Source organism: Pangasianodon hypophthalmus, chromosome 21 (genome assembly GCF_027358585.1).
Source record: "Pangasianodon hypophthalmus isolate fPanHyp1 chromosome 21, fPanHyp1.pri, whole genome shotgun sequence".
Taxonomy (NCBI): Eukaryota; Metazoa; Chordata; class Actinopteri; order Siluriformes; family Pangasiidae; genus Pangasianodon; species Pangasianodon hypophthalmus.
Genome location: NC_069730.1, coordinates 804,015 through 830,728, shown reverse-complemented (window position 1 = coordinate 830,728; position 26,714 = coordinate 804,015). Strand labels below are relative to the sequence as shown.

The 26,714-nt window shown below is 36.9% G+C and overlaps 1 protein-coding gene across 1 annotated transcript; it reads left to right on the top strand.

Moving 5' to 3' along the window:
- Nucleotides 1-5,234: 5,234 nt before the first annotated feature.
- crispld1b (cysteine-rich secretory protein LCCL domain containing 1b) lies at nt 5,235-25,170 on the top strand. The gene is made up of 15 exons (XM_026940829.3): nt 5,235-5,379; nt 5,959-6,262; nt 9,538-9,656; nt 17,213-17,345; nt 17,815-17,930; nt 18,153-18,253; nt 18,577-18,768; nt 19,320-19,380; nt 19,493-19,559; nt 20,571-20,701; nt 20,802-20,845; nt 20,947-21,019; nt 21,139-21,208; nt 22,023-22,156; nt 22,747-25,170. Exons 2-15 carry the CDS (start codon nt 6,011-6,013, stop codon nt 22,796-22,798), a joined length of 1,545 nt encoding a protein of 514 aa, XP_026796630.3. The 5' UTR covers nt 5,235-5,379; nt 5,959-6,010; the 3' UTR covers nt 22,799-25,170.
- Nucleotides 25,171-26,714: the final 1,544 nt, after the last annotated feature.

Here is a 26,714-nt window from a genome sequence, read left to right as displayed (position 1 = left end):
CAAAAAAAGCGCGGCTTGTCATGTTAGTAAGAAAACACAACGTGTCATCTTATCTGTCGGAAAACTTTACGTCTGACTGTTACAAAGCACTGACACTGGAGACTCCTTCCATAAATGTTAAATAAACAGTTCCTTACAAAAAAAGAGAATTTATAGAGAACCATATCAACTGTTCCACACTTTCTTTTTATCGGTTTATGTGGAGCGTCTGCTGTACAAGTCCCTGTGAATGAGCTGTTACTATAGAAAATTAATCAACAATTAATCAGCCAATCAGAATCCAGAATTCAGCAGCGCTGTGGTTTATGGAGAAATAAAACATGACATATCATGACTTTATATACGGCAGCATTTACAGACTTTATTCAAATACAGATGCTAATTAAATGAATAGGAGACATTGTTCACAGCAAAGGATTGACAGGCGAAACTCGCTGACAGTGAAAACGCAAACAGATGCAACGTTTTATTTTGTGTGAAAATTAGAAAAAGTGCAATGGATGAATTTCTTACACCTGTAATTATGCCTGTTAAGACTTTTTGCATTTTAAAATGGTCAGCAATCCTACACTGTTGTAAACAAAAACACACATGAAAATACACATTTTGCAATTTAGTTTATAGCTCGTAAATTTTAGTATCAGTATTATTATAAATTAGCATTGGATTTCTGAATTTAAGTCCAGAAAATGCTGCTATAGGAGAGTATTTTTATTACTCCTCCTGAGAAATGGTGCTTCAGTGCTCAACCAGGTTAAACATCAGGTCCACACACACACACACACACACACAAACACACACACACCTCCTGTTATTTTAAAAGTGGCAACTTTGGGGATTTTTGTTTCTGTTATTTATTATAACTATTGTTTAGCGCCCTTGTTGACTTTGTGCAGATTTTTGCTCTTCCTGCTCTGTATCTCACAGGAGAAGTCAGACCCAGCGTAAAGCCGAATCACTGGGAACGTGGAAATAAGAATATTTTCCAACATGTTTTTTAATTTTAATGAAAGCAGTCTGGCAGCTTTGCACATTCCTAAAACATGTAAATGTCATTCAGGAAAAAAAAGCCTCTTGTTGCAGGTTTCTTTTTATTTTATTTTTTTTAATCTCTGAGGTACAGCGCCATCATCTGGACAGGAAGTGCACTGCTTTAAATGTGTGATGTTCTGGTGCTGGTGTTTCATTCATTCATTCACACATTCACAGCACACTTCATGTGGGAAAAAGTGCTCAACAGACTCGTCACTCGGCTGGACTGCACTGAAGATGTATATATTTTTGGGTTTATTTTATTATTTTGCCCATGTATGATTTGGATTTTGTACTCAATAAAGAGGTGGTGTATTCTATAAAAAAAAAAAAAAAAAAAAGGGTTTGTGTGTAGAATGTGAATATGAGGGTGTTTGTGCTGGGGGTCTTAAACATCTCCGGCACGTCGATGAAGATAAATCAGGTGAATAAAGCTGCTGCACATCTGCACACGGTTCGAATCAGACCTCAAGAAAATGAGAAACGACAAATCAGCCATCGGTTTGTTTTGGCCTGATCTTTTATTTGTCTAACTTTAACAAACCTGCAGCTTTGGCACGGGTTCAGAGGGGATCGGAAATTAAAAAATTACCCTCCTTCCCTTTCGAATAACAAAAGCTCTATTAGTTCAGCTTTCACAGAAAAAAAAAAAAAATATATATATATATATATATTTATACGGGCCAGAATGCACTGAGGAACCTGGAAAGACTGAATCCATGTGTTTCTCCTCGCCATGTTTTACTCAACTGTTTTAAAACGGAAATTACATCAGAACACAATGCATTCTGGGTAGCGATGGGAATTCTGGGACTATGGGAAAGTTTTTTGAGTGAGTCAGATCATCACCAAGAAGAATCAACTCTCTCGCCTCCCAATTAACTCACTGCTTTTGTTCTTTGGCTGAAATTGTTCCATGAAATGTTTCTCTACATTCTAATTAACAAAATACCTGACTTTCAGTTGGATTTTATAAAATATAATTAAAGTATTGTTAGCCTAAATCAGCAAGGCACCACAAATACATCCCTGCTTTAACGTTGTTGTGCTTAATGCAGGTAACTGACTTCGTGTGTGTGTGTTTTCGTGGTGCTTTATAACCTTTTTTGTGTCTGCAGTTATTTTAAAGCCCCCAGCTTTATTTGTGTTGTGTGTGTAGAGAGGCTGAATGGTGAATCAGAGCTTCAGTGTGTGGTGGTTGCTCTGAGATTTCAGCTCACACAGAGCGCCACTGTTCCAGCTGTTCCAGATGCACAGCGGGGCCATGCGGTGAAGAGCTGCTGATTTTTTGGTCATATTTAATTTTCATGTTGGCACACACACATTTCCACATGACAGGTAGCTAAAACATAGAGGCATGCATCAACACAACACAGTTCAAGCTGGAATATATGAGCAACGCTTCTGGAAAAGTATCAGCCAAGTATTAGTTATAAATAAAATAGCCCAGACTTTGAACATCCCATGAAGCACCAACAAATTCATTATTAAAAAATGGAAAGAATAAGAGTTAAGCGTGATTCTTCCTTAGAAGAGGCCATTCAACAAAAAGCAGTGACCGGGTGAAGAAGCGATTAGTCCGAGAAGCAATCATGAGGTCAAGGGGAACTCTGAAGGAACTGGAGAAACCCACAGCTCAGCAAACATGTGGGAAAAGCTTCTCTGGTCTCGGGAGACCAAAGTTAAACTTTTTGGCCTTGACATTTTTTGGCACAAAGCACTACATTTGTTAGAGACCTCATCACCCTGAGAACACCATCCTTGCAGTGAAGCATGCTAGTGGTAGCATCATCCCTGCCGTGAAGCATAGTAGTGGTAGCATCATCCCTGCAGTGAAGCATGGTAGTGGTAGCATCATCCCTGCAGTGAAGCATGGTAGTGGTAGCATCATCCCTGCAGTGAAGCATGGTAGTGGTAGCATCATCCCTGCCGTGAAGCATGGTAGTGGTAGCATCATCCCTGCAGTGAAGCATGGTAGTGGTAGCGTCATCCCTGCAGTGAAGCATGGTAGTGGTAGCATCATCCCTGCAGTGAAGCATGGTAGTGGTAGCATCATCCCTGCAGTGAAGCATGGTAGTGGTAGCATCATCCCTGCCGTGAAGCATGGTAGTGGTAGCATCATCCCTGCAGTGAAGCATGGTAGTGGTAGCGTCATCCCTGCAGTGAAGCATGGTAGTGGTAGCATCATCCCTGCAGTGAAGCATGGTAGTGGTAGCATCATCCCTGCAGTGAAGCATGGTAGTGGTAGCATCATCCCTGCCGTGAAGCATGGTAGTGGTAGCATCATCCCTGCAGTGAAGCATGGTAGTGGTAGCATCATCCCTGCCGTGAAGCATGGTAGTGGTAGCATCATCCCTGCAGTGAAGCATGGTAGTGGTAGCGTCATCCCTGCAGTGAAGCATGGTAGTGGTAGCATCATCCCTGCAGTGAAGCATGGTAGTGGTAGCATCATCATTTCTTTCTTTCTTTCTTTCTTTCTTTCTTTTTTAGAGAAGATGAAACCGCATTATTACACTTTTAATTTTAACAGGCCAAAAATATATTTTCACATCATTTCCAAACACATTTACACATTTTAATTTCATGCCATTTCCTACAGCAACAGAAAAACTTTAATAATTGTGTTTTACTTTGTTTAAATAAATTCTTAGAAGTGGATATCTGACACAAAATTGGTTTACAACTGAAATTTTTTTAAAATCACATGTTTTCAACACAGAATGACAGAAGAGACTTGACTTAATACAAAACACTCATGAAGGTAGAATAAGAATTGTGCCCACCTTTAATTTAAGTTAAATTTAAAGTCCCTGTAAAATGTCTTGAAAACAGTGATTTGTTTGATGTATTTCCTTTTGAACAGAAGTCAGAGTAAAGCTGTGTTGAAGTGCTTGATTGATTTACCCAACAGCCAATAGCGTACAAAATACGCCATGACACACCCCAGCGCAGTCTAAACAAACCTGACAGTAGCCTTCACCCACTTTAACCAGGACGACTTTAATCCTAGATGATGGGGACGGCACGTGAGTTTGGAGTTATGGAGTACGTGTTAGAGTCGAGGTCGCGTGTCAGCGTTGCCGATGGTGACGGAGAGCCGCAGGGTCGTCACCAGGAGACATGTGACTCGTCTGAGTGGGAGATAAAACGATATCACTGACTCTTACTGATGGAGACGGTGTATAAAGACAGAACTGTGTTCTCCATCAGTCTGAGGCAGCGACAATCCGACATCGAACAGCTCCAAGTCGGTTAAATTAACACAATTGAGCGCAATTAACCGATTAACACAATCTCCGCCCACTTCCCCATGAATAAACTCCAACCATTTATTCTCAGTTGGAAAAGGGAATAGTGTGCTAGAAGACACGCGGCCAAAAACACACATATGAACCATGTTTACTGCTAATGAGCTGCTACTGTAGAGCAAGACGCCCCTGGGGGCGGGGCATATACGCTCTAGAAAGCATTTAATTGGACGATCATGAGAATACCGAATTATAATATGAGATCTCCAGAACTGGTGTTCATGACACTAAGGTACATGTTCATAAAACATCAGTGAAGGATTAATTTAACCAATGTTAAACCACGTGATTAACCACGTGTCTACTGTAGAGCAAGACACGCCCCCTGGTGGGCTGGACATGTACACTCTAGAGAGCATTTCATTGGACGAACTCAAGACTAGTACTGGATGAATCATCAAAAAAGTGACAAGGAGAGAAGAATCTCTAAAACTATTTTTTATACTGTGGCTTGTATATTATTGTTCCAGTCCATAACACTAAGAGACAGTTACACGAAGTAGTGACTTTTTCAGATTTTAATTAAATAAATTTTTATGTTATGTCAAGCTCTGAATATTAGAAGTGTATTCTGGCAATAAGAGAAAGTTAATTAATTCATTACCTTTGTAAAGGATGACTGATCTTTGGAAGTCATGCATTATGCAAACTTATTTTATATTTTGGAAAAAAAATGTTTGCTTTAAAAAAAAAAAAAAGGAGCCCAGTTCTCCTGACTTTAAACTACTTCTGAAGTCTTTAACGCTGTTATCCAGTGAATCGTCATATATATTTACTTCTGGGTCTAATCTAAATATTTGGGGTGATAAGGTGTGGATAGGTGTTAACGCTCATGGGGCGGGGTTTAAAAGAAAAGTCCCGCCTAAGTGCATATAAGAAGTTGCGTCTGCGCTCCTCCGGTACACGCGCGCGGATCAGCGGAGCTCGAGCGCGTCTGAGTGAAATCACGTCAGTGTGAATGACTCTGATACACCGGGCTGGACATCTGTCTTGCAACACACACACACACACACACACAAAGTCTTCGCGTTGCATTCAGGTCAGTTTGCACTTGTCTAATACCGTGAGTTTGTTTGCATGGTTGAAGCATTGACTTTGATGTGTACCTTTACGCGTTATGAGCATGCGCAGAGACAACTGTGATGTAAAAATCTTAGTGCAATTACTAGTGATTCGTGTCTGACTTCAAATGCAAAAAACTCAAATGCTTGAAAATAACTTTTAGCTCACTGTTTTAAAGTAAGCTTTAATGGTTTGTATATATATATATATATGTATATATGTATATTTTATTGCAAGTCACAACCGTATGAAATGTTGCACGTGCGTGTGATTAACGGCTCGCTGTGCTCGCGCTGCAGCGGCGAATAATAAACCATGCTCGTGCAAGAAATGCTGAAACGGCTTTTCTTACTGAGACTAGAAAAAAACTGCATTAAGAAGTCAAAGTGAGTTTTAAAAATAAATCAGTGTTTATTCTCCTCTAAGACTCCATGCAATGTCCTGAGATGAATCAGATGTGTTTAAACACTCAGGCTGAGAGAGTGAAGAAGCATGCATGGGAATGTAAACACTAGAAGTTAATGCATCATTTTATTATCTTGCTTTGCATTCACAGGTGAAGAAGAGCTTTTACTTTGGGTTTATTGTCTCTGAGGTTGTATCTGGAAATGAAGCAGCACTGGCTCAGCAGTCCCGTGCTGCTCCTCGTGTACCTCCAGAGCGCCTTCGCGATGTTCATCCCTAATGGCACACACCTGGAAGCCATGATGGAGAAGTACATGGATAAGGAGGACTCGTGGTGGGAGTCCAGGCCGAGAGGCAAGAGGGCGATCTCGCACAGCGACATGCAGCTCATCCTCGACCTTCACAACAAGCTCAGGGGTCAGGTTTATCCTCCTGCATCCAACATGGAGTACATGGTGAGATCCAGTTAATAAGAGTTACACCACCCTGTCATCATCTCTAAAAACACGCTGTCCAGTCTGAGCTGTAGGTCAATAGCAGCATTGTTGATGAGCTATAAATCTCTCCTCAGTGTTTGCTTGAAGATTACACCTGTCCAAATCTGTGCATCAGTTTCACACTGCTATAGTGGAGGTGAAAAGAATCTTGAACGATGGACAAGTTTGTGGTTGACTGCAAACAGTTCAGTCCAGCTGGAAGGCAGCAGCGCCATCGTTCCCTTATTGCCCCTTCACTCAAACCTCAGCTCACCCGCTGCTGCTGCTGCTGCTGGCCTCCAGCCAAAGCTCCTGTTTCTTCTTGTTCCTTCTTGTTTCTTGGAGTAGTAGTGGCCCTTCAGCAAATATCACACAGTAGTTTTCAGAATATTTTTTCAGCATTTTGCATTCCCGTGCAGTTAGAAACAAAAGAGACAGTCAGTATCTTTCCTCAGATCAGCAAAGTAGAAATCATTACTTAAAGTTGGAGATCTTCCAGTTGGAGATCTTCCAGTTGGAGATCTTCCAGTTCGAGTCCAGCTAATTAAAGAGCAGCCAGTTAGAGATTACAGAGTTAGAGATCAGCCAATTAGAGAACATCCAGGTAGAAAACATCCAGTTAGTAGTTATAGAACTTCAAGTTTGAGAACTTCCAGGAAGAGAACATCCATTTGGAGGTCATCAAGTTAAAGGTCAGGATCAGTCAGATCTGTAAGTCAATGGCATCGTTGTTGTTGAACCATGTTGTGCTGAGAACCATCATATTTGGCTGAAGGATTAATTTTTCATTCCGTTCCACCCAGACACCACCCTGTCATCATCTCTAAAAACACGCTGTCCAGTCTGAGCTGTAGGTCAATAGCAGCATTGTTGATGAGCTATAAATCTCTCCTCAGTGTTTGCATGAAGATTACACCTGTCCAAATCTGTGCATCAGTTTCACACTGCTATAGTGGAGGTGAAAAGAATCTTGAACGATGGACAAGTTTGTGGTTGACTGCAAACAGTTCAGTCCAGCTGGAAGGCAGCAGCGCCATCGTTCCCTTATTGCCCCTTCACTCAAACCTCAGCTCACCCGCTGCTGCTGCTGCTGCTGGCCTCCAGCCAAAGCTCCTGTTTCTTCTTGTTCCTTCTCGTTTCTTGGAGTAGTACTGGCCCTTCAGCAAATATCACACATTGGTTCTCAGAAGATTTGTCCAGAACACTGCAGTTGGCAACAGTGGAGACAAATACTGGCTCTCAGGTCAAAGGTCAAGAGTTCATGTTCAGAGATCAAATTTTGAGCCAAATATAGGGAAAGGATTTCATTAGGTCTGACAGGTGCAACGTCAGTTCTAGCGAAGTAGGCGTGGCGTTTGTGGCTGTCAATCTCGTTGAAGGAGGCGTGGCCTCTGTGCCTGTCAGTCTAAGTGAAAGAGGCGTGGCCTTGTTTTTTATTGCATTTAATAGGCTCTAAATTGGATCGTGTTGAATCTTTGGCTTGTTCAAATGGCAGGTAGGATAAAGCAGGATGTGCTTTTAGAGGTGTGTTTCATTTTTTTGTTGTTGTTTTATGGAGTTTCTTGTTTTATGGAGTTTCACTCATCACACCTCTGAACCAGTGGCTTTGACAAACAGCTTCTTTATAAACTCATCAATTCTTTGCACAACAGACATTAATTTTCTGCACAAGTGATAAAATGCATTCTTAAAATGTGATCATTTTACTGCTGGCAGCTTGTCTGAAATAAATTGACTTTCAATGATAAATAACTACATGCTGACTTCACTTCCTGCAAAAATGCTGTCATATAAATTCTGGATTATAAGGGGAAAAAAATGTTGAATTGGATTTCAACTCAAACATCAGGAGTTTTAAGAGTAAATGGTGTGCATGTTTTTAATTCATTTTAAATGTTTTTCAGAAATATTTCCACTATAGTGTTCTATCACATTTTAAAGTCAAAATATTTTAGCCGATATTCGTAAAACATTACTGACAGTAGTGTGTGCAATGGATGCCTAGTAACAGTTTCAGACAATTAAGAGCAGTAGAAAAAAAGAAAGGTAAATAAATAGAATGTTTGAAATGCAGTTCTTGTTAAAACTAACAGTGTATTGAGTACTGTAATGATGAAAGGAACGCTACACATTAAACAATGCGTGCAGAATATGGAAGCTTTTGGATAATAAATGTTTTTTAAAAGTAATTACACTTTAAAAACAACTCAGCTGTGTTTTCAGCATGCGTTTAAACTGACGCCGGCCGGCTCTCTCAGCCACTCGGAGCGTAATCTGTTCATCTCCAGAGCCGAGCAGAACACTGTGGTTTTGTGTGTGGGCCCCCCAAAGAGGAGAACACAATAACCAACCAGCCGCCCCAAAGACCTGTGGGTAATTACTCTGAACAGGAAGCAGTGGAGGTCACCGAAGGTTCATGTTTCAGCTGGAGTCAACTCTAAAGTCAGGACTCAGTAGTAATGAGGAATTACAGCAAGTGAGCAGTGGCAGAAAGCCAAAATCAGGTAACAGAAGCTCCACGAGACGAGGTTTGGAGCGTGAAATAAGACGAGCAGATTGCAGCATTGGACTCACATTGAGAAACTGCATGCTTGTGGTGAAGATAATCACAGGCCATCAGCCAAAACGGCTATGTTTATGAAGCTTTATTGCTGGTGTACGACTGAACTACTCACTTTCACCTATTTATGGAAATGCTTGCCTAACCACTGCCAGTCCTGACTCTTGACACTTTCCCTTAATCGTATGAAGTTGTGCGGAACTTGTTTAATGCAACATGTTTTACTGGAACGGTAAAAAAAATCACTGGATTTAAAGAATGGCCATTTTATAGACATGCACATGGAACAAATTAGCATCTACAATCAGCTTTAAGTGCACATTAGTAGGTTTCAGGTAGCTGAATGAAGCGCCATTGTGCACAGTATACAAGGAGAACGTCCGACACAAAGCTCTTTGTCCAATCACAGTGACGCACAAACACATTATAGCTGCTAAGCCATGATCTGATCTCTAACAGAGAGAATAATAGTGACCAAACAGCCATGAACTGATGCACAGGAGCAAGAAATGACAACAATTTGACAATGCTTTACCATGCTGAAGTCACAAAAACTTTATTTCCGGTCGCGTTCCAGTTATATAAATAATCAGCATGTCCCCTTTCACCTTAAGACATGTTCGCTGGAGATACAAGGATAATGGAGCTAACGAGTAATAGAAACGTGTGTGTGTGTGTGTGTGTGTGGTGTCAGGTGTGGGACACGGAGTTGGAGCGCAGTGCAGAGGACTGGGCTCACACCTGTCTGTGGCAGCACGGCCCGTCTCACCTGCTCACACAGATCGGACAGAACCTGGGGGCGCACTGGGGCAGGTGAGCTTCAGCTCTTACATAAAACACTCCATGTTCTTTTACCAACATTTTTTTCAACATCAAACTTTGTTGGCATGGTGACAACATCTCTATGCTTTTAGTGTGAGAAATACTGTGTATACAACACCAGAGAGAATAACACACAGTACATAATACACAAATATTCATCTACTGTTAGTAGTAAAGTATTGTCAGTATTGTAGTACATACTACTGTATATACAGTATACCTGACAGACAAATACACCCATAGCATGTAGTATACTATACTATTCTATACTATACTATACTATACTATATTGTGTACTGTGTACTGTTATCTTATTGTAAAATATAGTATGGAAGAGCATAGTACAGTATCAAACATAATGTAGTATGTTAAAGCATAGTAACTATATAAGACATTAAAGCATAGTACAGTATAGTGAACTATAGCATAGTATCTGTGAAATTGACTGTGTAATATTATAGTATAGTGCAGTAAATTACTAATGTAGAATTATACAATGCATTAAAGAATGCTAGTACGGTGTATTGTAGTAGAATGCAGTATCAAATGTAGTACAGTCTAGGATTAGCAATCATAATGTCTTTAGTAAAATGTTGTATAAAACAGTACAGTAGTATTGTAGTATAGTATCAAGTGTAGTGTATTGGAACGTAACAGAGTATATCACATTGTCAGTAGTATAGTGTGTTAGATTGTGGTATAGAACAGAACGATTTAATATAGTGCAGTACAGTACTGTGACGTATAATATTAATAGCCTAGTATTGTATAGTTCAGTACTGTACAGTATAGTGCAACACTGTATAGTATAGTTTAGTATAGTATAGAGCAATACTGTATAGTATAGTTTAGTATAGTATAGAGCAATACTGTATAGTATAGTTTAGTGTAGTATAGCGCAATACTGTATAGTATAGTTTAGTATAGTATAGAGCAATACTGCATAGTATAGTTTAGTATAGTATAGCGCAATACTGCATAGTATAGTTTAGTATAGTATAGAGAAATACTGTATAGTATAGTATAGAGCAATACTGCATAGTATAGTTTAGTATAGTATAGAGCAATACTGCATAGTATAGTTTAGTATAGTATAGAGCAATACTGTATAGTATAGTATAGAGCAATACTGTGTATTATAGTATAGTATAGTTCAATACTGTACAGTATAGAGCAATACTGTATAGTATAGTTTAGTATAGTATAGAGCAACACTGTATAGTATAGTTTAGTATAGTATAGAGCAATACTGCATAGTATAGTTTAGTATAGTATAGAGCAATACTGTATAGTATAGTATAGAGCAATACTGCATATTATAGTATAGTATAGTTCAATACTGTACAGTATAGAGCAATACTGTATAGTATAGTTTAGTACAGTATAGAGCAACACTGTATAGTATAGTTTAGTATAGTATAGAGCAATACTGTATAGTATAGTATAGTATAGAGCAATACTGTATAGTATAGTTTAGTATAGTATAGAGCAACACTGTATAGTATAGTATAGAGCAATACTGCATAGTATAGTTTAGTATAGTATAGAGCAATACTGTATAGTATAGTATAGAGCAATACTGTATAGTATAGTATAGAGCAATACTGCATAGTATAGTTTAGTATAGTATAGAGCAATACTGTATAGTATAGTATAGAGCAATACTGTACAGTATAGAGCAATACTGTATAGTATAGTTTAGTATAGTATAGAGCAATACTGCATAGTATAGTTTAGTGTAGTATAGAGCAATACTGTATAGTATAGTTTAGTATAGTATAGAGCAATACTGTATAGTATAGTATAGTATAGAGCAATACTGTATAGTATAGTATAGTATAGTATAGAGCAATACTGTATAGTATAGTTTAGTATAGTATAGAGCAACACTGTATAGTATAGTATAGAGCAATACTGCATAGTATAGTTTAGTATAGTATAGAGCAATACTGTATAGTATAGTATAGAGCAATACTGTATAGTATAGTATAGAGCAATACTGTACAGTATAGAGCAATGCTGTATAGTATAGTTTAGTATAGTATAGAGCAATACTGTATAGTATAGTTTAGTATAGTATAGAGCAATACTGCATAGTATAGTTTAGTATAGTATAGAGCAACACTGTATAGTATAGTTTAGTATAGTATAGAGCAATACTGTATAGTATAGTATAGAGCAATACTGTATAGTATAGTTTAGTATAGTATAGAGCAACACTGTATAGTATAGTATAGAGCAATACTGCATAGTATAGTTTAGTATAGTATAGAGCAATACTGTATAGTATAGTATAGAGCAATACTGTATAGTATAGTATAGTATAGAGCAATACTGCATAGTATAGTTTAGTATAGTATAGAGCAATACTGTATAGTATAGTATAGAGCAATACTGTACAGTATAGAGCAATACTGTATAGTATAGTTTAGTATAGTATAGAGCAATACTGTATAGTATAGTTTAGTATAGTATAGAGCAATACTGCATAGTATAGTTTAGTATAGTATAGAGCAATACTGTATAGTATAGTTTAGTATAGTATAGAGCAATACTGTATAGTATAGTTTAGTATAGTATAGAGCAATACTGTATAGTATAGTATAGTATAGAGCAATACTGTATAGTATAGTGCAGTATAGTATAGAGCAATACTGTATAGTATAGTATAGAGCAATACTGTATAGTATAGTATAGTATAGAGCAATACTGTACAGTATAGAGCAATACTGTATAGTATAGTTTAGTATAGTATAGAGCAATACTGTATAGTATAGTTTAGTATAGTATAGAGCAACACTGTATAGTATAGTATAGAGCAATACTGTATAGTATAGTTTAGTATAGTACAGAGCAACACTGTATAGTATAGTATAGCGCAATACTGTATAGTATAGTATAGAGCAATACTGTATAGTATAGTATAGAGCAATACTGTATAGTATAGTATAGTATAGAGCAATACTGTATAGTATAGTATAGTATAGTATAGTATAGAGCAATACTGTATAGTATAGTATAGTTCAGTACTGTACAGTATAGTGCAACACTGTATAGTATAGTTTAGTATAGTATAGAGCAATACTGTATAGTATAGTTTAGTATAGTATAGTGCAACACTGTATAGTATAGAGCAACACTGTACAGTATAGTTTAGTATAGTATAGAGCAATACTGTACAGTATAGTTTAGTATAGTATAGTATAGAGCAATACTGTATAGTATAGTATAGTATAGAGCAATACTGTATAGTATAGTATAGTATAGAGCAATACTGTATAGTATAGTATAGTTCAGTACTGTACAGTATAGTGCAACACTGTATAGTATAGTTTAGTATAGTATAGAGCAATACTGTATAGTATAGTTTAGTATAGTATAGAGCAATACTGTATAGTATAGTATAGTTCAGTACTGTACAGTATAGTGCAACACTGTATAGTATAGTTTAGTATAGTATAGAGCAATACTGTATAGTATAGTTTAGTATAGTATAGAGCAATACTGTATAGTATAGTATAGAGCAATACTGTATAGTATAGTATAGTTCAGTACTGTACAGTATAGTGCAACACTGTATAGTATAGTTTAGTATAGTATAGAGCAATACTGTATAGTATAGTTTAGTATAGTATAGAGCAATACTGTATAGTATAGTATAGTTCAGTACTGTACAGTATAGTGCAACACTGTATAGTATAGTTTAGTATAGTATAGAGCAATACTGTATAGTATAGTTTAGTATAGTATAGTGCAACACTGTATAGTTTAGTATAGTATAGAGCAATACTGTATAGTATAGTTCAGTATAGTATAGTATAGAGCAATACTGTATAGTATAGTTTAGTATAGTATAGTATAGAGCAATACTGTATAGTATAGTTTAGTATAGTATAGTATAGAGCAGTACTGTATAGTATAGTTTAGTATAGTATAGTATAGAGCAATACTGTATAGTATAGTTTAGTATAGTGTAGTATAGAACAATACTGTATAGTGTAGTTTAGTATAGTATAGTATAGTATAGAGCAGTACTGTATAGTATAGAGCAATACTGTATAGTATAGTTTAGTATAGTGCAACACTGTATAGTATAGTTTAGTATAGTATAGAGCAATACTGTATAGTATAGTATAGAGCAATACTGCATAGTATAGTTTAGTATAGTATAGAGCAATACTGTATAGTATAGTTTAGTATAGTATAGAGCAATACTGTATAGTATAGTATAGTATAGAGCAATACTGTATAGTATAGTATAGTTCAGTACTGTACAGTATAGTGCAACACTGTATAGTATAGTTTAGTATAGTATAGTGCAATACTGTATAGTATAGTTTAGTATAGTATAGAGCAATACTGTATAGTATAGTATAGTATAGTATAGTATAGAGCAATACTGTATAGTATAGTTTAGTATAGTATAGTATAGAGCAGTACTGTATAGTATAGTTTAGTATAGTATAGTGCAACACTGTATAGTATAGTTTAGTATAGTATAGAGCAATACTGTATAGTATAGTTCAGTATAGTATAGAGCAATACTGTATAGTATAGTATAGTATAGTATAGTATAGTATAGTATAGTATAGTATAGTATAGAGCAATACTGTATAGTATAGTTTAGTATAGTATAGAGCAGTACTGTATAGTATAGTTTAGTATAGTATAGAGCAATACTGTATAGTATAGTTCAGTATAGTATAGAGCAATACTGCATAGTATAGTTTAGTATAGTGTAGTATAGAACAATACTGTATAGTATAGTATAGTATAGTATAGTATAGAGCAGTACTGTATAGTATAGAGCAATACTGTATAGTATAGTTTAGTATAGTGCAACACTGTATAGTATAGTTTAGTATAGTATAGAGCAATACTGTATAGTATAGTATAGAGCAATACTGCATAGTATAGTTTAGTATAGTATAGAGCAATACTGTATAGTATAGTTTAGTATAGTATAGAGCAATACTGTATAGTATAGTATAGTATAGTATAGAGCAATACTGTATAGTATAGTATAGTTCAGTACTGTACAGTATAGTGCAACACTGTATAGTATAGTTTAGTATAGTATAGTGCAACACTGTATAGTATAGTTTAGTATAGTATAGTGCAACACTGTATAGTATAGTTTAGTATAGTATAGAGCAATACTGTATAGTATAGTTCAGTATAGTATAGAGCAATACTGTATAGTATAGTTCAGTATAGTATAGTATAGAGCAATACTGTATAGTATAGTTTAGTATAGTATAGTATAGAGCAGTACTGTATAGTATACTTTAGTATAGTATAGTGCAACACTGTATAGTATAGGTTAGTATAGTATAGAGCAATACTGTATAGTATAGTTTAGTATAGTATAGAGCAGTACTGTATAGTATAGTATAGAGCAATACTGCATAGTATAGTTTAGTATAGTATAGTGCAACACTGTATAGTATAGTTTAGTATAGTATAGAGCAATACTGTATAGTATAGTATAGTTCAATACTGTACAGTATAGTGCAACACTGTATAGTATAGTTTAGTATAGTATAGTGCAACACTGTATAGTATAGTTTAGTATAGTATAATGCAACACTGTATAGTATAGTTTAGTATAGTATAGTGCAATACTGTATAGTATAGTTTAGTATAGTATAGAGCAATACTGTATAGTATAGTATAGTTCAATACTGTACAGTATAGTGCAACACTGTATAGTATAGTTTAGTATAGTATAGTGCAACACTGTATAGTATAGTTTAGTATAGTATAGAGCAATACTGTATAGTATAGTATAGAACAATACTGTATAGTATAGTTTAGTATAGTATAGTATAGAGCAGTACTGTATAGTATAGTATAGAGCAATACTGTATAGTATAGTTTAGTATAGTATAGAGCAATACTGTATAGTATAGTATAGTTCAATACTGTACAGTATAGTGCAACACTGTATAGTATAGTTTAGTATAGTATAGTGCAACACTGTATAGTATAGTTTAGTATAGTATAGAGCAATATTGCATAGTATAGTTTAGTATAGTATAGAGCAATACTGTATAGTATAGTATAGTTCAATACTGTACAGTATAGTGCAACACTGTATAGTATAGTTTAGTATAGTATAGAGCAATACTGTATAGTATAGTTCAATACTGTACAGTATAGTGCAACACTGTATAGTATAGTTTAGTATAGTATAGAGCAATACAGCATAGTATAGTTTAGTATAGTATAGAGCAATACTGTATAGTATAGTATAGTTCAATACTGTACAGTATAGTGCAACACTGTATAGTATAGTTTAGTATAGTATAGAGCAATACTGTATAGTATAGCATAGTTCAATACTGTACAGTATAGTGCAACACTGTATAGTATAGTTTAGTATAGTATAGAGCAATACTGCATAGTATAGTTTAGTATAGTATAGAGCAATACTGTATAGTATAGTATAGTTCAATACTGTACAGTATAGTGCAACACTGTATAGTATAGTTTAGTATAGTATAGAGCAATACTGTATAGTATAGTATAGTTCAATACTGTACAGTATAGTGCAACACTGTATAGTATAGTTTAGTATAGTATAGAGCAATACTGCATAGTATAGTTTAGTATAGTATAGAGCAATACTGCATAGTATAGTTTAGTATAGTATAGTGCAACACTGTATAGTATAGTTTAGTATAGTATAGAGCAATACTGCATAGTATAGTTTAGTATAGTATAGAGCAATACTGTATAGTATAGTTTAGTATAGTATAGTGCAATACTGTATAGTATAGTTTAGTATAGTATAGAGCAATACTGTATAGTATAGTGCAACACTGTATAGTATAGTTTAGTATAGTATAGTGCAACACTGTATAGTATAGTTTAGTATAGTATAGTGCAATACTGTATAGTATAGTTTAGTATAGTATAGAGCAATACTGTATAGTATAGTATAGTATAGTATAGTGCAACACTGTATAGTATAGTTTAGTATAGTATAGAGCAATACTGTATAGTATAGTATAGTTCAATACTGTACAGTATAGTGCAACACTGTATAGTATAGTTTAGTATAGTATAGTGCAACACTGTATAGTATAGTTTAGTATAGTATAGTGTAGAGCAATACTGTATAGTATAGTATAGTTCAGTATAGTATAGTATAGAGCAATACTGTATAGTATAGTTCAATATAGTATAGTATAGAGCAATACTGTATAGTATAGTTTAGTATAGTATAGAGCAGTACTGTATAGTATAGTTTAGTATAGTATAGTATAGAGCAATACTGTATAGTATAGTATAGTATAGTTCAGTATAGTATAGTATAGAATAGAGCAATACTGTATAGTATAGTTTAGTATGGTATAGAGCAACACTGTATAGTATAGAGCAATACTGTGATATGGAAGAGTGGAGAATAGTACAGTATAGTAGATTATAGTGGAGTACAGTGTTGTATGGAATAGTGCAGTATAGTACATTACAGTGGAGTACAGTGTGGTACAGTGTGGTAAAGTATATGTATATATATGTGTTTAATTTTATTTTTGTAGAGAACGACCTCCGACCTTTCACGTGCAGGCGTGGTACGATGAAGTTCAGCACTTCAGCTTCCCCTATCCACAGGAGTGTAACCCCTACTGTCCCTACAGGTGCTCCGGACCCATCTGTACACACTACACACAGGTACACACGCTTTTAATTCACTGTACAGCTGTCTAGTCTTCAAGCAATATAACGTAAAGTTTAATAACAACATGTATAAGTGAGGTGGAGTCTATTCTTTAAAACCTGTGGAGTGCAGAAAGGAGTGAAGTCAGTTTGCATGGTTTTCCCTTCCATCTCCTTTTATACAGTGTATTAAAATGTTGGTATAAAGTGTGCAATGATGGAAGTTGGAGTGTTTTCATCACGTTATTCAATGCTCAGGCCGGGGAGCGGATTGTTTTCACACATGTTGAAGTTGACCTGAAGCGAACTCCAGATGGGCTCGGGTCCAGAAAAAAGTATTAAAAGTGTTAAAACAGCCGATACAGACAGAATATAACCGCTGTAATGTAAGAGAAATTTTAAGGCGGGTTTTGTGTGTTTTTACTCAGAGAGAATGATCGTAGTCACATGACTGTTGATAAACTGAACCGGTGTCTGTTTGCAGTTGGTTTGGGCCACCAGCAATAAAATCGGCTGTGCCATCAACGTGTGCTACAACATGAATGTCTGGGGAATGATCTGGGCCAAAGCCATCTATCTAGTGTGTAATTACTCACCACCGTAAGTAAACAACCCCATGTGGGTTTTTTTTTTTATTGTCACATGAATTAGTCATGTAAAGCAGCTGCGCTAAACAGCTTTCCCTTCATTAACAACTCATTTAGCTCAGACGCAGTAAACTCCGGACACCTAATGGTCCAAAAACGCAGAAACTCAAAGCAATAACTTAGAAATAAATAACAGTGGTTTACTGTAGTTCAAGTGCTGTTGTGGTGATGTTAGGGGGAACTGGTGGGGTCATGCGCCGTATAAACATGGCCGGCCGTGTTCAGCGTGTCCGTCCAGCTACGGAGGAGGCTGCAGGGACAACCTCTGCTATAAAGGTACCACCATTTGTTCATTTAACACCTACTGTATTATAACTGTTAACACCTGCACTCTTAAATTAACACTTACAGTGTGGAATTAGCACCTGTAGGATTGAATTAGAATCTATTGTTGTATCGAGTGTTAAATAATTCTAAATAAATAAGGTGGAATCAACACCCATTGTGCTAAATATTTAATTAAATAAGATTAAATAAATTAAATAAGATTAACACTCTGAGCTCTTGAATCGCTCCTGCATTTGGACCTGCACTGTTCTGACAGCAGCAGGTGTTGACTTGTGATTAATTTAAGATTATTTGTGTATTTATATATTCAGATGATGGCAGTCAGAGATATTACGCCCCCGAGCCAGAGGAGAGTAACTACATTGAGCCGGAGCCATCGCACAGCCAGTCATCTGCACCTGCTGATCACTCACACACACCAACACCAGCACCAACACCAGCACCAACACCGTCACGTAACCGCGGCCTGGACAGGAACGAGATCGTCAGCACCGAGCAAATGTGTAAGAGCTTTCATCCACATTCACACGTACACAACTCCTACAGTGTTACATTAACTCTAATAACTATCACTGTGTAATGATTTCACGTAAATAATAAACAAATAAACTCTTACAGTGTTCAATGTACTTAATGTCCTTTACTAAACATTTAAAGTTTGAATTCTTTTGCAGAATTTTTAAGTAAGTAGATCATCAAAATGTCAAGAAATTATCCCTGGAGCATGCTTTTAGGAAACAGATGAAAATCTGATTGATTGGATAATCTGAATTGAGCTTGAACATGTGACAGGTGTGGGTTATTGCATCATAGAATACAGCAGCCAATCATGTGGCAATATGCAAATTAAACTGATTAACAGGCAAAGAAGCAAAGATCATTGATTTAAATAAGAATAATAAAGAGGAATAAATAAATGTAAATGGCAATGTGTGAACATTACACCCTTTAAAAAGTTCCCGGTCATGCAAGCTCCGCCCACATCCGTGCGTATAAACATTTCCTGACAGATTTCCTGTCAGTCAGGTGTACTCTGCCTCGTCCTGTTTTGCAGCTCAGCAGGTGGAGTGTGATGTAAAGTTACGGGATCGGTGTAAAGGAACCACCTGCAACAGGTAAATGCTTTACTGTGTCATCTGTCTGTATTGTACTGCACTCAAATATCACTCTATTCATTATTCCCTGTTATTTCTTAACCACATAACTTTCATTTTTTTTAATTAACAGGTACGAATGTCCACCTGGATGTTTATACAACTACGGAAAAGTGTTGGGATCGGGATATTACGATGTGGTACGTGATTTAACCTACAATCTACAAAGTGTATCACACACAGTCACACTTTCCAAATCAGAACAATGAGGAACAGGAAGTCAGACGGCGGCGATGAAGGACAACAGCACTTTATATTTATCCCCGATTTAACACGGCTGGTTCAGTTCATCAGCTCATTAACACGCCCTTCACAGACGTGTTCAAAGACGCAACGCTCAGAGTCTCAGCTGCAGCCAGGAGTTCAGATGAGATCGTTTGGGTTTCTTTATATTATCATTATTATAATTATTAACTTTGATTACAACAAAGCGCTGTTGTATTCTGGATTGCGATTGGTCAGAAGGTGTTGATTACAGCTCTGACAGTAGTGTAGCAGCAAATCACAGGTTTATATTCATGCACTTGTTCGAATACGTTATTGTTTCCATAGTAACAGCTCATTCACAGGGACGTGTACAGCGGATGTTAGATATAAACGGATTAAAAAGTGTGTGTAATCAATGATATGATGAAGTTTTCTCTGAATTGTTTGTCTTATTAACATCAAGAGAGAAAAAAAGACCAACATTCCACAGCGTTAAATGTAACTATAAACAGATAAAAAGTATGACGTCATTCTTTCATACATTTACATTTAAAAATTGTTGTTCAGTTTCAGAAGGAGGAAAGATAAAAAATTCAGTAAATTATTTGAACATTTTATAATTTTCCAGAATCAGGTCCAGCTATTAACTAACAAAAAGTTGCTTCCAAAGTTCCAAGTTTTGAATTGTTGTTTAAAAAAAACACCATAAATATTAAAAAAGTATCACAATGTACACAAAATTTCAGAAAAGTGTATTATGACGTAATTTATCACAATAATGATATATTGGCATATTGCGCAGCTCTAGCATTGTATATCTTATTCCAGCCAATCAGCAGCAACTAAGACTAAGCTCAACTGATTAAAAAGATAGAAAGATGAATGTAGTTAATACAATAATACTTAACAAACAAATTTATAGAACATGGCGCTGTTTTATTCAGCAATCCAGTATCTGTGGCGCCGCTTTGCACGCCGGGATTATAGACGATGACGGAGGCTGGCTGGACATCACCAGAGTCGGCAGACGAACACGATTCACCAAGTCCCACCAAAACGGAGTTCAGACGCTGGCGTAAGTCTCGGAGCTGCTCAGCTCCATCACACTGACTCACTGACACACGGAGGAAAAGAACAGAGCTCTGACTTTTATTTTTCATCCGTTTCCTCCGCAGGAAAGAGCAGAGCGCTAATGCCTTCACTGTGTCAAAGGTACCAGGTCAGTACCCTTCACATTAGCATAACTAATAAACTACCATGTGCATACAATAAACATCATCAAAACAAAAGCTGTTATGGATTTTATCTTTTCTTCTGCAGTAAAAGCGATATCCTGTGACATGACTGTGGCTGAATACTGTCCTTTCAAAAAGCCCGTCACACATTGTCCAAGGTTATTAACTTTTATTTGACTTTCCAAAGATAATGCATGCACGTATAAGCGGATAATCAGTAATGCGTGTAATTAATGACCTGTTCTCTGTCATTTAAATGAACTGTTTGCTTTTCCAGGTTGTATTGTCCTCGTAACTGCCTGTACAACAGTCACGCCCGTGTGACCGGGACGCGTTACTACGCAGATGTAAGTTCTGTATGGGTATTAACTTGAGAAAAGTTTTAAAAAATTTATATAAATTATAAAAATTAGCATTTATTTTTCTTGAACATTTCCACCTTCCACCTGGAACTGAAATGGAATTAATTGGAAATATATTTTACCTTTATTTACACAATGTCATCTGTAGTAACATCTGAAGGTACAAATGAAAGTAAATTAAACAAAAAAAAAGCAGACATTTGTTGGCTTTTACACATTTTGTAGTGATACAATCTGTAGCCCGAACCCTAGCCTCATGATACTAGCCCGTAAAACTGGTGGAAAAATGGAAGGCCCCAGAAAAGATTTAAAGAACAAATAAACAGATAGAACATGAGGACCAAGGAGCTATCAAAACAAGTCTTGGACAAAGTTCTGGAAAAGTATCAATCAGGGTTTAAGGGGCATTCATCAGAGAAGCAACCAAGAAGGCAGTTCACAATATGATGCTACCATCACCATGCTTCAAGGCGGGGATAGTGTTCTCAGAGTGATGAGCAATGTTGGGTTTCCAGCAAATGTAGAGGTTTGTACCAAGGTTAAAGAGATCAATTTTGGTCTCATCAGACCAGAGAACTTGCTGAATCTTCAACACGCCTTTTAGAAAACTTCAAACAGGATCTTATTTGGCTCAGTACTGCACATTAGGTGGAAGTGGGAAATGAGGTCATGGGTCATGATGCATGCATTGAGGACGCACTCTTTACGTTAATATTTATTCAGAACAGTACTGAAACTGTCTCCAGTACTGAAACTCATCTCTCTCTCTCTCCCCTCTGTGTTTTTTCTTTTTAATCAGAGCTCCAGTATTTGTCGGGCTGCGATTCACGCCGGTGTGATTCAGAACGAATCGGGTGGATATCTGGACGTGATGCCGGTGGACAAGAGGCGATACTACAGCGGCTCCTACCAGAACAGAATCACATCAGAGAGGTAACTTCTGTCATGTTACCGAGAAACCGCAAAGAAGCGTAAACTCGGAAAACGTAACGTTACAGCTTTACCTCTGACTGTTACAAAGCGCTGACACTGGAGACTCCTTCCATAAATGTTACATAAACGACAAAAAACTGCACCAAATGAATGATTTCCTATTCTGTTTATTATCAGTGGAGCGTTCTCTGTACACGTCCCTGTGAACGAGCTGTTACTATAGAAACGATAACATATTAGAACGAGCGCATTAATATAAACATGCGCTACTGTCAGAGCTGCTGTTATAGAGAATTAATCAACACAGCACTGCGATGTTAATGCACTGTTTAAAGTCAGGGCTGGGAAAAAGCGCAATAATGCAGTGGACGACTGGAGCGGTGTGCCGATGATGTCATGCTGGTTTCAGTGGGACACTAAATCAGCTGATCTAATTTAATTTAATCTGCGGTCGAGTCAAAGCTTAAAGGATTGAGGAGGATAAAAGGACCACCCAGAGTATGTGTTTAGTGACTCGAGTCATAAAACATGTAAATGATGTGTGTGTGTGAAGCCAAATGAACAGCCATTATTCTTCTTCCTCCCTCCAGCTTGCGGAATCCCACAGGAGGAAAAGCGTTCCGAGTTTTTGCGGTGATCTGAAGCCCCAGTCCAAGGACACACGCCGTAGCGGAGCAGAACGGCCAACAATAACAGCGTCCCTCAATGCTGCGCTGAAAAATCTCTCAACGGACACAAAAAAGACATTAACGCCAACCATATGGCTAATCGAGAAGCAGCGGACTTCAGCTTTGTGTACATGTTCTGTATAATATCATGTTGTAAATGTTTCTCTAAATGTTTCTGCAGAAGGACACACAGAGGCCAGGTGTTAGTTTTTTCTGTCCCGTTTTCTTAACAAAAGAAAAATGTCTTAATGTTAGCTAGATACCGTAGTTTTACAGGGTTTATCTGACGATTCCTCGATATTGCGAATTACATCGACTATTTGTAGCTGCAGCTCAGTCTCCTTCTGCCACACGTTAGCCATTGAGCTGTAAAAGTGAATCCTGAAACTTGCTAGTAAACCTTCCAAATGTTGGCTAGCATGCTAGTGAACTTACACCATATCAATTTGTTGCTAGTTTATACAATAGTTGGCTTGATAAGTGTAGCTAACAATACAATTAGCTAGTTTTTCAGTATAGTTAGCACTTAATACAGTAGTATACGGATAGCTACTAGTGTCAAATATCTACTACTGGAAAGGTAACATTAGCTAAGCTAATTAGCTAAGAAGCATTGCTAGTGGTGCTAAATTAGAAATATTCCAGTTCTGCCATAATTCAAAAGTTGTGATGTTTACTTTGTCATCAGCTAATCTACAGACATGCTAACGATGATGTAAAAAAATCATAAAGTCTAATCATTCTTGGTGTCTCAGATAATACTAATATCTCAAAAGAAGAACTTCTGTGATCTCGGAAAGGCTAAAAACATAATTTCAAGGTGAGTGGACAAATAATAAAAAATAATCAAACTAGCATGACTGAGATCTAAATAGCTGATGTTAGCAAGGTGTTGTGTATGAGTACATGGCTAAAGGTTAGCTCAGGTTAGCTAGATCAGAATATGCTAATTCTGACCGAAATACCACTTCTGGATCGAACTGCGCGGATAATACACGTTGTAGTCATGTTTTAATGTCAGCTTCTCTAAATACAGGCTAAGGAAGAGGCGAAATTGTAAAATCAAACTTTCTGATCTACCTGCCAAATCGTTCAGTTCGTTATCTCAATAAAACAATTTCGGGATCGATAGAAAAATACGTTCAAGATGACGGGACAGAAAAAACACAGAAAATTAGCTTGACCTCTTTGGACTTTTGTATACTGTTCTGTTTTTTGTTAACAAGTTCTTCTTCTTCTTCTTTTTTTAATTTGTAACGATCGTCTATCTGTACATAAAGGTTTCGATTACACGCTGACTGGGTTGCCAGTTTATTAGGTACACCTACGCTGTGTCTAGACTCTATTTCATCATATAAAGGTCACTTTGTATGTCACACTGCTGTAGTAGGAGAAAAAATAAACACCACGTGGATATTATCTGCTCAGTGCTGCCCCATTCTGATCAGCGAACATGGTGTAGAGGGGTGCCAATACATTTGAGCAGAGCAACAGATCGTACGCAGTGCATTTATAGTGTAGGTGAACCTGATAAAAACGGCAACTCGGTGGATATAAAGCGTATTAACACCCCTGAGTTTTTTCCTTATCGCGTGCGAGGTTACGACTTTACGACGTCAATGAAGTTTCTATTTTTGTACTTTTTTTTTTTTTTTTTGTATCACTGCCGCATCGGAGTTCGAACCTGGCAGGCCAGGAAAAAAAAATCGCTCAACACTTTGGAAAAAATTCCGATAATTTTCCATGAGAGGAGTGTGAGAGTGTGTGTGTGTGAAAGGGGGATGAGGGAACTGACGCAGAAACGTTACTATAAGTATTTATTATTCGCCCGTGCCGAATAAAGCTACGCTTTCACTAGGCATGTGCAGATATTTACGTTTTTATATCGCAATAAACGTATAACCTGTCTTTGTTAATACTACACTAATAATACGTTATTACTACACGGTATATTCGCTCATGTTTAAAAGTAAATAGAAGGTGTAAAGACGGTAGCACGAAAAAACACAATATCGTAAAGACGAATATAGATTAGAACATATGTTTATATATATATGATTTATGTTTAGGAAAAAAAATTAACATCATAGTACAATATATTCCAGATCCATAAGGTGTTAAAAACTCGGTCTTGTTTTTATTTTCCCACAAAAATAAATAAAATAAAATAAAATCCACAGAATAGGAATCTATCCCGTGTGAATATTGTGATAAACCGTCTAAGCGATTATCAGCACATGCCTACGCATCAGTTACTCAGTCCTTATTCTCTAACCCGAATAATCCACCTGCAGGGGATGTGTGTTATTATTTCATTAAAATAAATGTCAATATGATCAAAGCTGATTCTGTGTGTGTGTGTGTGTAAGCGTGTGTGTGTGTGTCTGTGTGTGTGTGTGTGTAAAACTGAGCTGCTTTGTGCTTTATTTATTTCACTCTGGAACTCGGCCGAGCTGCAGAATGAAAAACTGAAAGCTGATCACACCTCAAAACACTCTCACACAAAGACGGCCATTGTGATTGTGTGTGTGTGTGTGTGCGTGAGTGTGTGTGTGTGTGTGTGTGTGAGAGAGAGAGAGAGTGTGTGTGTGTGTGTGTGTGTGTGTGAGAGAGAGAGAGAGAGAGAGAGAGTGTGTGTGTGTGTGTGTGTGTGTGTGTGTGAGAGAGAGAGTGAGTGAGTATGTGTGTGTGTGTGTGTGTGTGTGAGAGAGAGAGAGTGAGTGAGTATGTGTGTGTATGTTTGTGTGTGTGAGAGAGTGAGTGAGTATGTGTGTGTGTGTGTGTGTGTGTGTGAGAGAGAGAGTGAGTGTGTGTGTGTGTGTGTGTGTGTGTGTGTGAGAGAGAGAGTGAGTGTGTGTGTGTGTGTGTGTGTGTGTGTGAGAGAGAGAGAGTGAGTGAGTATGTGTGTGTATGTTTGTGTGTGTCTCTTCCTGCTGAGCTCCAATTTGAGCTTTTTCTCAAATGAAATCTTTAGCAGTCTTATTATTATTATTATTATTATTATTATTATTATTATTATTATTTTACATTTTCTTTCATCATAATTCTGGACTAATTTCATAATTCTTAATTAAATAAGACTTTAACCAAAGAGGCTTTATGAACACTTTTTGTTCCAAGAGCAAACGCACACATAAAAAAGCTAACTTAGCTTCCTTTTGCTTTTTTTTTTTTATTGATGTCATTTTCATATAAACTCAAAAACAACAATTATTTTAAAACTTTTTTCTCTTTGTTACATCAACAATTCATTTCAACATTTGTACTTTCAACATGATTACTATAATGCTATCTTGCGATTAGCCTGTGTACTTTAATGCTAGCTTGTGTGTGTGTGTGTATTGTGTTTATGGTATTGCGTGTGTGTGTGTGTGTGTGGGCATGTTTTCCTATTAATGATAGGAATATCCTGAGTTTAAGGTCAGGGTTATGTCAGTGGAAGGTCCTCACGAGTATAGTAAGACAAACGTGTGTGTGTGTGTGTGTGTGTGTGTGTGTATGTGTGTGTGTGTGTGTGTGTGTATTGTGTTTATGGTATCGTGTGTGTGTGTGTTTGTAAAAAGCTCAGCTTGGTTCTCAAGTTTAAGAAACCTCATGAAGGTGTTTCTGCAGCAGCTTCTGAAGGACCTCCAGATGTTTCTGAGCATTTGTTCTTCTTCTGTCTTCATGCGATCTTGAGGAAAGTTCCAGATCTCCGTAGAGAAGAGGCATGCATCAGAGCTGTGTCAAAACTCACACACAGGTGAGCTCGCAGGTCATGCGGCTGGGAAATGACTCCAAAACCACGGAGCAACGGGAACACACACACACACACACACACACACACACACACACACACACTGCTCTACCATCAGCCCACTTCACACATGCAGGTTTCACACACTTCTGCT